The 18,074-nt window shown below is 42.9% G+C and overlaps 1 protein-coding gene across 3 annotated transcripts in view; it reads left to right on the forward strand.

Annotated features, from left to right (window-relative positions):
• The window catches only part of LOC138284364 (uncharacterized), a 228,662-nt gene that overhangs the window by 114,623 nt on the left and 95,965 nt on the right, over positions 1–18,074 (forward strand). For all 3 annotated transcript variants that reach the window (XM_069223057.1, XM_069223058.1, XM_069223059.1), the window contains one exon: positions 16,518–16,591. In XM_069223057.1, the coding sequence (XP_069079158.1) occupies positions 16,526–16,591 (66 nt within the window). In that variant the 5' untranslated portion in view covers positions 16,518–16,525. The remainder of the gene's footprint in view (positions 1–16,517; positions 16,592–18,074) is intronic.

Below are 18,074 nucleotides of genomic sequence, written 5' to 3' on the forward strand. Positions count from 1 at the left end.
CCTCCATGTCTAGTATCACATGAATGATCCTAGATTCTGCACCTGTTTGCTAGCCAGCCCATATCTGGGAGCAGATGAATAACTCCAGTGGGTAGTGATTGGAGAGCTCCCTCGGGGGGAGCCATTCACTTTTAGGTGCTGTTAAAGACTATAGCAGGGATGACGGTTTAATCCAGATATGAAAAGCAACAGTGAGTTACAGAGTAATAAGAAATGTTGTTTCCTGGTTGCCAATTCTTCCATACATCTTCCAGTTCCACACAGGCCACCCCTTTGGACAGAGCCACTGCTCTAATGGTGGAGGCAGGGCTACCTACACCAAATAGTTGAACTCCGCAGAGGAAAACCTTTGAAGATGTTAATTGAAACTGAGAGCACTGAACATTGAATACAGATTGATTTAACAATTAAAACCTAAAGTAATATTCCAAGAGAAAACACACTTCTTCAAGACGCTGAAGATAGCATGGAAATGGGCTGGGAATGATTGGATCCTCAAGGGGTTCAAGGTTGGGGCAGCAGGGCGGGCCGCTGGGGCCTGAGTCAAGAGAGAACGACAACCACCTGCACTCCTAAACTGGAATGAAGATAGAGGAGATCTAAGTCCCATGACCTGAGGAGACGAGATCACTCAAATGGGAGTTCAGTGAATATGCAGCACATGGGACACTGTAGAGGATCTAGAAATGAGAATTGAGACGAATCACAAATTGACATGAAGGCCAGGGGCAAGAGATGGGGAGGTGACATGCTCCCCTCAGCTGATGAAGTGAACAGGAACTGTGGGTATTCAGTAGGGAGATGCTAGTGCCATCACATACACTCCAACTTAGGCGATACGAGGGAGATGCCAGACCGCTGAGATGGTAATTTGGGCTGTGGCAAAATGGATGTGACTTGTTGCTTTTTTGGTTTATTTTTGCTCAGTTCTCATCTTCTGTCTTCTATATATTGTTTGCGTTTATCACTCCTTTTTCTTCCCCTTCCTTTCCCTTTCCAGATCTTCCTTCTTTTCCTACATCTACAGTCCGTGTGCAACTCCGCTATTTTTGTGGCACGTAGAGAGTCTGTATTGTTAGATGTTATTGTTAGGGTGACTGACCTGCCAAGCGTTGGGGGAGACTGGCAGTTCTAAGGCCACCACATGTCATTGTGGGGTAGGGAGAGTTGGGGGAATGTTTGTTTGCATTTTAAATTTAGCTAGCCACAACAACCATACTTGCACACTTTATTCTGCACTGATCCCTGCTGGGGGTGAGATGAATAAATGGGACACAGCGGGGTGACATGAACACTCACACTGGCAAAATGGAATGTTAACTGGTTGGGGATAAAATCAAAAGGGAACTGATCTTCAAAGCCTTATCCTAGTACAAGGCATATCTGGTATTCCTGTAGAAAATACATTGTGTTGGAGTGAAAATAGCCCTTTTCTAGGCCGGGCAAATACTCAATGTTGGGTCACTCCGAATCCACCACAAGATTTAGAGAGGTAGTGATCTTAGTGAAGAAATTGGCGACTTGACATCCTTTCAACATGTGGGCAGACCCAGTGGGATGGTTTTTAGCGGTACTGGGCAAATTGAAAGAGGGGGGGAATAATATTACTGTTCAATGTTTGTGTCACTCCAGGAGTACACGATGATCCATTGCTAAAACTCACAAAGTGCATACTGACCCATCACAGGCCCTAACAATGGTGAGTGGTTAATTTAAAACTGACCTGCAATTGCACCTGGATAGATCAAGTACTAAATGCACAATAGTGACCCAAGCTGATAGCCTGTCCAAATTTGCTATTGCCGCGGGACTAGTGGACCTTTAGAGAAATATACATACAGAGGACGCATGTTTCTTGTACTGTTCAGGCGTACACAACTCCTACTCACGTATCTGTGATGTGTTTACACTGCAGACAACTGTGGTACTGAGTATAGAGGGAGAGATCTTTTAGATCAATCTCCATTTCTGAACACCCTAACCACATTCAAGACGAGGACGAGGGGGGACTGGAGAATGGACACCTGGCACATAACACTCCCGGAGATGTGTTTCTCGGACAACATAGATACAGTGAACAATGCAGGACTATTCTAGGAAGTATATTAGGCCACATTATGTGGCGTGATTATATCTGGTGAGGTGGAGGATAGGAGGGAGCGAGAGCGGCAATTTATAGACATGGATGGGGAACTTCCAGGACTAGAGAAAAGAGTACACCACCCATCCCACAGAAGGGAAGATCAGGACTTTACAGGATATTGGCAGCGAGGGAGCAATATGCCATGCTGGCAACCAATGAAATTAAAACAGCGTATATTACACAGCAAATGCAGTTATACGAAACCAGGGGCAAGGTAGGGAAACTCCTAACTCTGATTAATGACCGGGAACAGGGACATAGACATGTCAGGGAACTCCAAATGAATGACTTCCAGGTGTGGTGGGAGACTGGGAGATAGCAGAGAAATTTGCTGCTCATTTTGCACATTTCTACCGCTCCCGACTTGACTTGCACCACACTGATCTATTGCAATTTCTATGAGACTGTCCGACGATAGTTCTGACCAAAGAACCCCAACTGGAATTGGAAACGGAACTCACTGAAGAGAAAATAGTCATCATATTGGCCCAAATACATTCCGGGAAAGCGCCTGGAACAAATGGGATTCTGACAGTTTTTTTTTGTTTTAGTTTTTTTTATTTTAAGTTTATTTTTTATTAAATGGTGCAACTGGTAATAAAGCTGTTGCAAGACATGTATATGTAGGCCTTCCATACGGGATCATTGCCAGTAGACCTCTGAACTGCCACAAAGTAATGCTACAATAAGGAAGGGGGCAAACCACAAAACAAATAGGACTCCTATCATCCAATCTGGCTGATGAACACGGCTATTAAAATACAGCCAAATGTGTTGGTAAGCTGGCTCCAGGGCATCATAACTAAGTTGATCCATCCGGACTAGACTGGCTTCATGCCCCAGAGGTCTATGTAACTCAATCTTAAACTGTATAAGAAACTAGCCCGAGTGTCAACTATCCAGGACCCGATGGGTGTTTAATCTCTAGATGCCAACAAAGCCTTTGATTCAGTTTAATGGCCCTTTCTGTTTTCTATTTTAGATAGAATTATTAAAATAGATCTGATTGCTTTAGGGTGATCCAGTAGTCAAAGTAAAGTGTGCACCTTCTAGAGAATTCCAGGTTGGGCTGAGTACGAGACCGGGATGTCCTCTCTCCTGGATGTTGCTCGCTCTGGTAATACAGCCTTTAGCTAACTGGATTAGAGTGGACACAGGTTTGAGGATGGGTCTGGGAGGACGGCTGGGATGATAGGATTTCCTCCTGCTCTGTGGGCTGGAGAATGATGTCGAAATTTTGCGTCCCCTCCCAGTTTTTTTGATGGGAAGCTTCCATGTATGAAATGGTTGCCCTTTCCCAACTTACATAAATACCTCAGAATAGTCTGTATAAATGTCTACAAGCATTCTTTGAAAAACCTGACCAAATAGTGAGGATACTGATCTGGGAGGGTGGCACAGTATGAATAGAATTAAGAACATTGCAGAGATCTACATATGAGAGAACCATCACGCTCCCGAATGTCCACATATAGTATAAAGCATTTCAGCTTTGCATTATAAATGACTGAGTGAATGCCCCACTGGATGATCCTCCATAGAAAATGGATATACAGGTGATGAAGGGAGGATATCTACATGCATTGTAAGGTGGGAAGTTGGGGAACCGAATTTCCTCCAGACACAGCCTCAGAAATACAAACGTGGCATACGCTACATGAGAAAATGGACTGAGGAAAGAGACTAACACCTAAAACTCCAAATGGGGAAGGCACATGCCTGAAAAGTACATTGATTCAGGTGGGATTTAAAAAATGAGATCATATTGGGCCATCATCCCTGGGAAATATATGGGATGCGAATGGCATAGTACCATTGGCACATCTGAAGATAGAATATGAGATGAACCCCTTGCAAAGATTCACATCTGTACAGCTTAAACATGCACTACAGACCCAGATAGCTAAGGCGGAAGATACGTTGGAAGACTGTCCATTAGGGAAGACAGGAAACTGCCAGAGAGTGGTGTCTTACACATGCACTCTACTCTCATGGTGCGCATACAACCCACAGGGAGTAAATACGAGATGGGAAAAGACATTGGTGACTTACTTGATGAGACGTGGGCTGATGCACTCCAATTCACTAGGAAAACAGCTATAAAGGGCAGCTTTAGATGCATACATCTGACAATATAACACAGGTTATATTATAGCAAAACTCTTACATCGATGGGGCAGAGCACCTGATGATCCAGGGAGTAAATACGAGATGGGAAAAGACATTGGTGACTTACTTGATGAGACGTGGGCTGATGCACTCCAATTCACTAGGAAAACAGCTATAAAGGGCAGCTTTAGATGCATACATCTGACAATATAACACAGGTTATATTATAGCAAAACTCTTACATCGATGGGGCAGAGCACCTGATGATACAGGTGTCAATTGCCGTGAACAGGTTTTCACATTCTTTCACACATTATGACACTGTCCTAAGATTCAGGAGTATTGGGGGGGGGGGGGGGGGTGAGGGAGGGAGGAAAAAGGTGTTCTGACAATGAACTGATGTTAATGATATTTCTCTAGAGATTAGTGCACACCTACACCTCTTGACCATATGGGGAGCCACTAATGCAACATACTATGTTTGGACACTGACCAACGTTGGCTTTGCAATAGCCAAGAGGAATACAGCCCAGAAATGGGGAAGTGTGGACAAACATCATATTCGGGACTAGATAAAAGGCATGGATAATTGTATGTTAATGGAAAAACGGATCTACAGGGATAGGGAATGTCCCAAAGTATTCAGAAAGATATAGGGGGATGAAGAAGTAGGGAGCCAATTAGTGCTTAACCTTCTGGGCCACATGAGGACACAACGTGTATGCCTGATGCCTGAACCAACCACAACCCTAAGCAAAAAAGGAAAGTGGCTGTGTACAATGTTCGCACCTCCTATACATATAAGTATTGTAATCAAGATAACGTAGTCAATATGTTACTAAAAGTAACTCGATGGGTGTCCAACTGGTGAGCATCCAGCCACAAAGAATGCAAATAGCATCATATGAATAACATAGGATGCTGGAAAGTATATATCAGGGCACACCAGGTACATCCAATTTGCTTCCGTATGTGTCAATGTAGATTCCAGTTCGAAACTGATGTATAGTCACGTTTATTGTTCATCCAAAAGTATTCCATAGGGTAGTATCCATTGTACATCATGTTTCATCAACATGACTTTTTCAAGGCTGTAAGGTGTATACATAAAGAAAGACCAGGAAAAAGCAAAAGGATTATTTTTTTCTATAATTTCGGACTAATATATGCAGTTATATGTGTAGTGCTAACCCAGACAAAAAAAGAATAAAAAGAGAAAACCGCTGAAAAACCGGTTTATTTGTCCTATAGGCTTATTATGGACGTGTCTGTTTTCATTTAAATTTACCTGACTCCTACCTAATGGTTTCAAGAATTGCACCAATAGGACGCCTTGGTGCATTAGAATATAGTTCTTCGACACGTTTGACAATTGGAATTTATTTTGCATTGGTAGGTTTTCCTTATATATATTTTTTTTCTTTTTTCACCTTATAGATATGGGCTTTTTGGGGAGTCTTTCTCATGACCAATTGAAAGCTTTTTCAATATCCACACTTCCACGTATTTTCACTTTACTGTATAGTACTTATCATGGATATTCCTTTTTATTCTCTACATTCATTTCCATTTCTATGCCAGTGGTTCAATCTGGGTGTACACCATTCCCTCTCCACATCACCGTTTTTTCCGCTCAACATCACCTCATCAGAAAAGGAGCTGCAAGAAGTCCCCATGTTCGTTGCCAAGAGTACATCATTTTATTGGACAGTAATTGTAGTTGTCCCATAGACTTCATTGCGGTTTGTGATGGTGCAGTGTTCATGAAATGCTTCTGAGGTGCAATATCTCCCATTTCCTCTCACCACCACCACCCGGTTGCTCTGGCACCACAGGCTTTAATAAACACAGTGCTGGCACCGACAAAAAACAACAGCACATCATTCTGCATGTGCCAATAATATCAGGGCCGATGCAGCGTTAGCTTGACAGCACAGTATATTTCCAACCCCTGAGATGACTGTTGCTTGAAATGTAAAGACACAATGGCGTTGAGTGGGCTGGTTTCCATCTATGTGTGTTTGGTTACTTTTCAGTTTTGTACGCTGTCTGCTCTGGCTTTAAGTTAATTTCTGCACAGAGGTGCAGCTAAAGCAGAGAGCCCGGGACACAAGTATGCAGAGAGGCAGACCAGTCCAGCACCGAGCTATACCTTGGGTATGATTCGTCACGCTATACTAAGTAGAGATAACATAACTGATTGAATGGACATCTAGGTGAGTACAGATGCCTGGGTGAATATTTGGATGTATGAATGGAAGGATGTTTGATGGTTTGTTAGGTGCTGCATGGATGGGCTACTTGATGGATGGATGAATGGACAGGAAGATAACCATATTTGCAAAAAGTTATACAATGAAATGATAGTATCTTATTGGATGTTTAGGAAGAACTGAATGAATTTCATATTACAGACATTGACTCCAAACTGGATATGTTACAGTATCAATAATTTTGTAATTGTGAATGCGTTTGTAGCACTTTGTAACCCAACCGTCAGTAATAAAAATAGATGAATAGATGATAGTCAGGCATGATGTTTGGTGGTATTCACATGGTTGGATAGAAAGACACGTGCAGTCTGAGCCAGTGACAGTGGAGTTGGAGCAATAACGCAATGCTCACATTTTAGATAGTTGAGGAAGGAGGTTAGAAGCTCACAGCTATGCACTCCCACATGGGAACCAAGACATAAAAAATGTTCTACTCCCTCTGGATAGTATGGGAGGCTGCCAGAACCCACGGATGTTTGCAATTGCAGTTGAAGCGAATGTGTGTGATGCTCCTGGCCTGTACGAATGACAATACTGTTTTTTTACAGAGCTTCAAGCTTTGGAGGTAGAGTAAGAATGGGTTCTGGACAATGAAGGGCCACGAGTTCAGGAAGTAGAGAAGAAGGTTAGACAGAAAACGATGAGAAACAGAGACAGATAGCTCCTAACAAGATCTGAGATTGGTGCTCTTCTGACGAACTGTGGAACTGGCAATGAATGCAGGGATGTGCACTAATCACACACCACGTGTACATAAACCATGCCTACAAATGTTACATACATTACACCCATGCAAGCCTACAACATACCCACAACAAGCCACCTGTTAGAAATTGGGTTGTTGGTTGACTGGGGTGTAAACCTTAGTCAAGCAGCATCCAAAATCCTAGCCAGAGCAAGTGGCAGGCAAACCCTAAATTAACCTTTACTCACCATCTGGTAGCTTGGCACAGAGCAGTCAGGCATAACTTAGAGTCAATGTGTAAAGTATTTGTGCAACACGCCAAACAGTAAAACAGTGAAAACCCAACACAAAAAGATTCCACACTAGGTTAGAAAAATAGATGTGCATTTATGAAATAATGGAAGACCTAAATGACAAAAATCCAATATGTAGAACTGGAGATAATGAATTTCAAAGTTTTAAGTAAAAATAGCGCCAAGAAGTGCTATTGAGGATATCTGATCACCCTGGACTGGCACTAAGTCGGTAATTCAGGCCGACCGGCTACAGTTAGTTCCACTAAACCAAAGTACCTTGAATCTTGGTTGCAGAACATTGCATGGATCCACATCGAAGATGCATCATGCAGCCAATGCGTTGAGATGTGGCAAAGTTGTGGTGCGAGGTCCTGTTGTGTCGATGTTGAGGATCCTGTCAACAGGGCTTGCAATGAGCAGGCTGTTGAGGATGCATTGCGCAGTCGAGGCGATGCGTCCGTTCCGATGAGCTGTGGAGCTGCAATGCAGAGCTTCATGCGTCAAACCGAGATGTGGGTTGCTGTAGCTGTGTGAGTATGTTGCAATGGGTCCAATACACGCTACAGTTGCCATACATCTGTTCTGCTCGAAGATGCGCCTCTGAGCTGAGGCTATGTCATTTCTGCTTGGGGATGCGCCGCTCAGCCGGGCTGCGTCGGTTGTGCTTAGAAAGCACCTGATGCCCGCTTCCAAGGGTTGAGGACTAGGGTGACACCACTTGCCAGGCGCAGAAGAAGGGCAGTTGGAAGTCTTATGTCCCTGAGACTTTGTATCAGGAAGCCAGCCAGCTAACCCTTGTTATTCACTCTGGGTTCAAGTGATGCCGGTCCGGTCCTTCTCACTCAGGCAGGGGAACAGCAAGCAGCAGAGCAGCACAGTAGGACAGGAGTCCAGCAAAGCAGCTGTTCAGCAGAGTGACAGTACATCAGTCCTACATCCTGGCAGAATATTCACCGGTCCAGAAGTGTTTTTAAGTGGAGGTGTCAATCCAGTTGGGCCCTTAAAGTTGGGAAGACTTCAAAGACAGGCCTTTGAAGTGCACAGATGTTCTCCCCTTCATCCCCTGGCTTCGGACTCACTACAGGGGGTTATGCAGCTCTATATGTTGGGCCAGAACACAGCCTATACAGATGTAAGTGAGGCCATGACCAGCTCCTCATTCCCATCAACCCAGAATGGCCCATCAAGTTACACTTAAGCTCCCATTGTGTGTGGCTGTTTAGAGGGAATACACAAATGCCAAATGTCACCACAACAGACATGTGACCAGAGACTTGCAGCAGGCACCAAATAGCTAAAGTAAAAAAAATGGCAATGTTCTAAAAGGGACATTTTCAGAGTTGCGATTTAAAATCCAACATCGACATAGGCTGCGATTTTAATTTGTGAACTCAGTTTATCTCTTCCGGATTGTGAGTTACACTTATAAGATGTAATAAGGTAATCCCAATGCTATCCTATGAGAGAGCTAGGCCTTGCTGTAGTGAAAAATGCCTTTGGGAGTTTTCAATACCAGGACATGTAAAACATGTCCTACCTTTTAAATACATTGCTCCCTGTCTTCTGGTATGTCCAGGGCCTACCTTTTGAGTGACCTATTTGTATAAAAAGGGTTGGTTTGCCAGGTTGACATGGCAGTGTAATACTGCACACACATCTCTGCAGTGGGAGGCCTGAGACAAGGTTAAATGGCTACTTAACAGTAGTGGCTAGTGAAATTTGAAAGTGGAGGGGCGTTCATGTTACAGGGGTACAACGAAGGAGCAAGTGAAGCAAAAAACATACTTTGACAATATTACTTCATTATTGATATTGCAGCTGCTGAAAAGGTAAATTTACAGTGCTAATTTCATGCACATATTATCCTCTGTGTATGTACACAGGTACCAGAGCTACACATTCCTTGTCTTCATCGTATTTGTATTTTGATAGCCACAATAGAAATAGGAACAGTTCTGAGGAGCTTCCAGGTGATAGGTTAATAACGTCTCATGGGGGCACTAGACCACTGCTGAAAGGGCTGGATGGCCTCTTCCACATGTTGTAATTCACGATATGTTTACATACTGTGATGATCCTTTCAGACATTTGACCGCCAATGAAATAGGAACAGGCCATCCTAAACTTAAATAGTTGCACTTACATGTTCCTTAAATAAATAAAATAGTAAAGCATGACTGTGTTTCCACTGTGTGTTAATCTCGGTTGTAAAGTGAAGTTATAGCTGCACACACTGGCTGAAGATCTCTTCCTCAGTTTCAAAGTGCTTGTCAACATTTCTGAAAATATGAAATTGAAGGTAAAGACTTTCGCGATGCAGGACTTCTCCTCCAGACTGCCCCTTATCATTAAACAGCAAACCAGCACTGGGTGAAAAAGGAGGAGATGGAGCCCACTCCTAAGTGGTTACCACCCAGTCCTTCCTGGTCCTCACCAGCCTGCTCCTCGCCCGGCATGTCCCTTGACTGCAGTTCTGCTGACTCCCGCTTGGGCCAAAGACTAAACACCCAAATTTAAACTTATTCAGCACTTGTGAACCTCATCACACACATCCCTGTGATGTCACTGCCCTGATTTTATGCCTGCAAAGCAACGACTTTCCTCGTTCAACACAGGGCTCCCCAGTCATAGAACTAATACCTCAACAAAAAATCAATCTAAGCCAGTTTACTTATTTAAACATCTAATAGCCCTTTAAACTGCTTGACTTTCTTTTTCTTCTTCCCGGTTCATCGTAGGGCAGTGCCCCCCACGCTTTTGAACACTGCCACCTGTGCTACATAAGTGGGTGGCACAATCAGTGCTGCAGGCACACAAGTAGTATTTAATTTACAGGCCCTGGGCGCACGTAGTGCAATTTACTAAGGACTTATAAGCAAATTAAAAATGGCAATTGGGGATAAGCCAATACTACCATGGTGAGGGGAGGGAGCACAATCACTTTAGCACTGGTTGCAGTGCTGAAGTGCACAAAGTCCTAATACCAGCAAAAGCGAAAACTGGAGGAGGTAGGCAAGAAGTTGGGCGTGGGGGTAGACCACCCTAAGGTTGTCAGGTCTGCACCACAACACACCTATTGAAATATATACATGCATTTGTGAAATCTATACCATTTCTTCCACCTGGTTTATATATCTTTTATGTGTCTGTTTTGCTTCTGTCAATTAATTGGTCTCGATGTCTATATATGCATGGATCTTATGTATTTGTCTATTTTTGTTTAGATGTGTGTATATTATGCTGTGTATTCATCTCAGTATGCATGTCAGTTTGTATTTATGTCTGTTCGGTTTATCTGTCTCTAAATATGTCTGCCTCTCAATGTATGTCCTTGTTTCTCTGTGTATGAATGCATTTGTCTATGTATCGTAAAATAGACAGGTGTATTAAAGAGGAGATATGGTGCACCAAGGACATTTCTCAGCGTAATTAAAAATTATCCAAGTTATATGCAACGGTGCGCTACTATGGGGAACACACCCTAACCCCAAATGCTGACTGAAATCAATCAGCCTACCTATATACACGATGAGGCACCCGTCGCCCTAGAGTAAGTTGCCTGCAATAAAAAACACTTGTATGTTAGTGTATTGTACCCCTTTACATATGCATAACCACTCACCTATTTAAATAATGAAAATACAAAAATATACACAATGAGCATGTCCAGTAAACTGTGAATCTTATATTTTAAATATCTAATTAATGTCCATTACCACATTCAAAAAAACTCCTTTCACCAACTAAACTAAATTAAAGTCCAATATCATCAGTCCATCTCCTCATGAATAAACTGGAAACATCAAGGTTGTTCCATGTGTTGCTTCAGTCCATTAGATTTTTACTTCAATTGATACCATTGATCCCCAAGGTTGTTTAAAGTTCAAGTAGAAATCCAAAATAGATCAACAAATCCAAGTTCTTTACAATGACTACACAGCCAACACGTGTTTCGTCATTTGACTTCCTCCGGGCTGGAATTTAGTCGCATCTCTTATTTTGAAATTCTCAAGATATTACAATATACTGTCTAAATAAAATTACTAATTGTTAACTCTTCAACTGTCACCATTAGTCTAAATCTGTCATCTCCAATCTGCTCATTTATTCATCTCCCGGGATTGTTCTCAAACTCTCTACAAGAATGAAACGTCGGTCAATATACCGGTGTCCTTCCTCTTGTCGCTGAACGCTCATATTTATATGATTGACGTTTCATTCTTGTAGAGAGTTTGAGAACAATCCCGGGAGATGAATAAATGAGCAGATTGGAGACAACCGCTTTAGACTAATGGTGACAGTTGAAGAGTTACCGATTAGTAATTTTATTTAGACAGTATATTGGAATATCTTGAGAATTTCAAAATAAGAGATGCGACTAAATTCAGTCAAATGACAAAACACGTGTTGGCTGTGTAGTCGTTATAAAGAACTTGGATTTGTTGATCTATTTTGGATTTCTACTTGAACTTTAAACAACCTTGAGGATCAATGGTATCAATTGAAGTAAAAATCTAATAGACTGCGGCAACACATGGAACAACATTGATGTTTCCAGTTTATTTGTGCATTTGTTATGTATGTCAGTGTCAATGTATATATCTTCCTATTAACACGTGTATGTGTGTCTGTATATCTTACTTAGTATTTATTTTCTTGACTGTATATGTACACGTTTGTGTCTCTCTGCTCGCCTATGTACACAATGTAATTTTCTACAAAATTTTATGTACTTTTAGGTCTGTCCATCTCAGTTTTTCCCTTTGTTCAATCCAAGCATCTTGTCAGTCAACACTAGTATATTCTTTCGCGACAACGCCCACTAAATCCTACCTAGTGCTGGGTAACCCATTCTTTCGCCTGTTATACATGTATATCCATTGTGCTTCTCCTGTGTTTTTATGAGGCATTGAAGGGCCTGTCTGGCATCTGCTGTCGTTTTATTTCAACACCAACATTCCCCTGGGTGGGGAATGGGAATGTTCTTGCCCCTTGTCTCTGCACCCAGTCGTCTCTGAGGTTTTATCATTACAATGCATGAGGGACTATTTTACATCCCAAATGTACCCGAATAATTACATATTCGATTACTTATTTCATAGAAGCATTGTATACATGAAGCAGTCATTTTTGTTTTATGTCAGGAGGCTTTTTAAAACATATTGTAGTGAGAACTCAAAATAGAAGCCAGATCTAATGCCCTTACCAATACCTGGCCTTGTCTTGTAAACTCGCACCTTGCCATCAATTTCCTAATGCTCTGCGACAAAAGGGGTAAGGCGGCAAGGGGAATTTTAAATGAATCGTTTTCTGTTGCTCACAGTGGGAAACGAGCATAAAACGACTAGCTTTAGGAATGAAGCCCATTTCCGTTATCACAAGTATGTATAAAGTTCCCGAAAGTGCGAGAGTGAAGAAGGCCAGGGCCAGGATGAGGAAGGAGACTGAGGACTGTTGTTCCAGTTCTTGGCGGAATCTCCCGCCATCTATGCAGCATTCCATCTGTGCACCTATCCGGGCCAAAGGCTTTGGTACCTTTAACTGTACAGCTCCATTACAGCTAACATAAAAAAAAAAATTGGCAACAGATTTTATTAAAACAATAATCCCTGTTACATGTATTTTAGTGCAAATAGTGCTTTGCTTTCTCTTACATTGGGAATTTAATGTAGTTTTTAAGTGTAAATCTTTAAAGTGACTAGGGCTACGTGGGCTTTAAACGCTCTCTTAATGCACTATATGTAAGTGGGCCACTATCCCCCCAGGAGCAGTTTTTTTAATTGTTGCTGTCACCATATACTGCCTGGCTAGTGCTCTCTGCTCTGTATTTATCTGTGCTCTAATTGAATATGGTAATCAAAGGCCAGCGGCTAATTACATCTGGGCTGGGCACGCGCCTCTGTGTACAGGGGAAGTTCTATCTGATGGGAGAACGGGACATCAGGGAATCGAGGTACACGGAAACCGAGTGCGTGTGATCGGAAAACCATTAAATCCATACTAATTAAAATGAAAGGGTCAAAGTGCACCAGTGCAGAATGTGCTGACACACTTTCCCTACCTTACACGTCAACGCAGGAGTAGATTGCTGAACCCTTTGCATATATCCTTCATGTAATAAACTGCCCAATTCGTAATCCTGTCCAGTTCCAAGAAAAATAGATTGTTTTTAAACCTCCTTACTCGGATCCACAGCAACCCCATCCCGCAAGCATGGACACAGTCCTGATTTAGAATTTCACTTTTCACCCATTCCATGCTCAAACTTTACCTTCCTTCTGCCCCAAACACTATCCACAGAGCGTTAGATCCAGGGCCGGAATGGCCTAAGTGGGCATCAGGCGTTTTCCCGGGAGGATGGAAAAGTGGGGGCTGTGTTTTTTTTTTTTGTTTGTTTGTTTTTTTCCAGCTGTGGAGGCCGGTTTTGTTACTAGGGGGCAGTTTTGCTGCTATTGCGCCTCCCCTGCCCCCCCACCCACCACACACACACACACACGCACGCACGCGCGCTGGTGGGACAAACTTGCCAGGGCTGCTTTGGGTTCCCTGTACGGCCCTGGATAGGTCATCATGGCAAACCTCGAGTGAACTTTAGTGCCCATTCGAAAGTATAATTATTACTTGGCTGCGCTGACTGCTGCCATAAAGCTTGTGAAGCTGGAGACTGAGCCAGTGGGGGTCGACCTTCAAAAACCAGCATCCATTGGCTCCAGCTCCCAGGGAAATGGCCAATGGAGTCAATGGCTGTTGCGTTTTAAGAGCCAATGGTACGGCTCCGCCTGAAGCTACACTGACTGATACTGCCTCACGCACCTCCAGTGTATTTCTTCTATTATTGTCTATTGGCAGGTTAATACATGTAAGTCATACCTATAACTGTAGACAACAATATCAGGTTCTATCAATATCAGGCAAATAAGAGCGGTTGAAATAACCCACGTATTAAATGTGAATGCCACCTGCCTCCCCTGCTCCTCTACCCAACTACAATATTTGTAATGAATAAAAGAAAACCTTCTGAACCAGAGGTTTCCAGACCACAGAAGTCATGATTGCTGTAAACTTGACAAGCCAACCTCCAAGTCCCTCTAGAAAACCTGAATTAATCAGACTTTTTGCCCCTGACGGGTTCCTTCATCCTCCTGAAATATTGCATGTTCCACATGGTCTAAAATGGCAGCAGTCTTATTTTTCCCCGCTCATCCCACCTTTCTCTCAATTAAACATCACGCTTTCAATGTTGTAGCTTGTGGCTATGGTGAAGTATATAAATATATTGACAGGATTTCTTTGGGTGCAAAATCTAAAAACTGAAAAAAGTAACTACTTTATGACATAGAAACTCCAGAGGCATGATACTGTAATACTCAAACCACCACGAAAATTGCTTTGCAGCTTTCTGTCCAAAGCAGTAAAATAAGTGGTTATAGGATGGTGGCATAGCTCAAACGCAGATGTGCACCCTGCGATGGCAGCATTGCTGTCGGCTCGATTTCGAGCCAGTGCTGCCACCTGTTACTGCTAGGCTGGCGGGCGGAAACCTTAGTTACCGCCCACCAGCCCAGCAGGAAACCTCTCAATGGGTCCGGTGGGGAGGTAGCCAGTGTGGCAGCAACCTCCCCGTCTGAAGTTTGGCAAATGGTTCAAACCGTCCATCCAACTCCTAATTAGGCCCTAACTGTGTGGACCCTGTTTTACCAGGTGGAATTCTGCATAGTTTCTGTGTTCTCACATGTATATAACGCTCCACCTGACTCGTAATGAGGGTCATAGTGTATAGACAATCCTGCAGCTAGTTTTTGCTTGCAGTGGTCTTCAAATACAATTTTGGATCTGATAACATACCATAGCTTAACATACTTTTTTTAAAGAACACCTTCACCTCCTAGGGTATCTTAGAGCTGAATAATAGTTCTTCTCCTGGAGCATTAAAACTAAAGAGAGATTTTCAGTACAACTAATACTACTGCTACTACTACCACTACAACAGCTGTAAGTCTGAAGAAGGAATGTTGATTGTGGTCTTGAGATTGTACAAGCATTCCCAGAGAGGAACCTAAACTCCTCAGAATTGAGATTCCATATGTCTTGTTAAAAACATGGCATCTAAACGGGTCTTTTTTTTTCATATTACACAGTGACAATAGCGTTGGGAAGCTTCGATTGATGGTGTCTAGTGTCTATTCTACGTTATGAGGTCCAGCAGCAGAAAGCTGCTGTCATGTTGGCCAGTTAGCGTACAGTGTGATTAACAGTTATTAGCATTTCAGTTCAGCTGACCTCTAGCCACACATACATAGTCAGATTTAGATGCAAATTTGCAATGACCTTTTATTAAGAATGTTATAAAGAATTTTATGACTTAGAGTTTGCTTTAGATTTGGGCAGACAGAGTAATGCCCGTCAGGGTGATGAAGTAATTTACTACCAGGCTGACCCTTAGATGGCTTTTTTTGCTGACCCTCACTGCCACCGTTTGCCCACTCTAAATTGGACAGGGGGTTGCATGGCTAACCTCTGATGTCGCATACTCTGTCTGGCTCTCATAGGAGTATGTTAGCGATGGAGCCAGAGTAGGATTCATCGTCGACATGCTTAAGGTCTGCGCACCTATAAACCAGGCAGGTTTATGCCGAGTTTGGTGGAAAGGGTATGCTGCCACCATTGCAACCGAGTACCCTCTCCACCAAACTACAAATCAGCCCCTAAGTTGGTAGAATTAGTGAATACAATTTAATAGCGATCTATGTTTTAACACCATTCGCAATTCTTGCAGTCAGGCAACCCAAGCATTTGATTCTTTGTTTGTTATAAAACTGCTAATGGAAATATTTTAATTATAATATTATTATTTTTTTTTAGAAAATCTACTATGCAAAACCTTTGTTTTTATTGACGAAATGTATTCATATTTAAATGATAAAAATTTGAATTGCATTCTTGACCAAAATTAATCAGATATTTTCTCCTTGTTTTCTAGAGATTTGCTTAACTGTTCATTTCTTTTCCAGTTTTTGACATGAGGAAGGATATAGAAGCTTTAATAGCACAAGAAAGAGCTGAGATCATCTCCAAGTACGAGAAGGTACACTCCTTGTTTTTCTGCACTGCAAAGGTCAATGAATAATGATGTAGCTTTACAGTTTGCAAGAGTCCTCACAAGTGTGCTCTGTGCTAAAAGCTCACCAAGATCCATAAATCACAATACCGCTTATTAAATCATTCTTAGCAAAAACATAGGCCCATATTTATACTCTGTTTGTGCCGGATTTGCGTCATTCTTTTTGACGCAAATTCGGCGCAAACTTAACTCCATATAGCGCCAAAGTTATGGAGTTTGTCATTTTTTGTACGTGAAAACCTACCTTACGCTAATGACATGCAAGGTAGGCGTTCCCGTGCAAAAAATGACTCTTAAGGAATGTGCGCCTTATTTATCCTCCGGCGTCAATATGACTCACAGGCGGAGGCGGGCCTTAAAACATGGTGCCCAGCCGGATTTGTGCCGTTTTTTAACGCCTGGGTTAGGGCAGGTGTTAAGGGACCTGTGGGCTCATTTCCATGGTGGGAGACCATGGAAGCAGTCCACAGGTGCCCTTCCCTGCACCCAGGGACACCCCCTGCCACCCTCGCCCACCCCTGGAGGACACCCATGGATGGGGGGACCCATCCATGGTGAGTGCAGGTAAGTGTGTGTATATATATATATATATATATATATATATATATAGCATAGGGTGGCCTGACTTGGGGCCCCCCTCCATGTGCCCAATAGCCACGCCCAGGGGACAGTACTTCCCTGGGCATGGCCATTGGGCAGGGGGGGCAGGACTCCTGCCTTGCCAAAGACAGGAGTCATTTCCATGGGGGTTGTGTGTGTCAAAAAATGGCGCAAGTCAGGTTAGAACCAATACTTTTTACTTTAAACTGACTTGCACCATTCTTTGGCACACAGCCCCCAGTCTTCCCTTCGCTTCCGCTGCCCGGTTACCGTCATTTATTTTGACGCTAACCAGGCCGCAATGCCGGCTAACGTCATTCAATAAATAAGGTACCCGGCTGCCGCAGTGGAATGGCGTTAGCCGGCGGTAAACTTTGACGCAAATCTGGCCAAGTGCTGATTTGCATCAAAGTATACATATGGGCAATAGTTTCAGCTTGCCTCATGAATTTAATACATCTGCAACTGGGGATTGTCTTTTTATTATTATGTTAATTGCATTGACACATGAACAAGCTCCAAGCTTGATAACCAACAGGCATAACCACATTCTACAAATTTCCAAGATGAAAGGGCATACACAAACAATATTAATTTGCACTTCAAGCCTATACTCCCTCAATCTCCAATCTTTGTTTACCTTGTGCTTCCAGGGCCTGGTTACGAGTTTGGCGTCTTCAGACCACCAAATTCGTGGTGCCGGTCGGACTGCCGCACTCCTGGTGGTCCGAACGCCAAATTACGATCCTAGCGGTTGGACCCCAAGGGACCGCTGCCACCACCAGAATCATTGAACCCGACGGGGTGGTGGAAGTTGTCAAAATCATGGTCAGCCCCAGTGATATCC

This window comes from Pleurodeles waltl, chromosome 3_1 (genome assembly GCF_031143425.1).
Source record: "Pleurodeles waltl isolate 20211129_DDA chromosome 3_1, aPleWal1.hap1.20221129, whole genome shotgun sequence".
NCBI lineage: Eukaryota > Metazoa > Chordata > Amphibia > Caudata > Salamandridae > Pleurodeles > Pleurodeles waltl.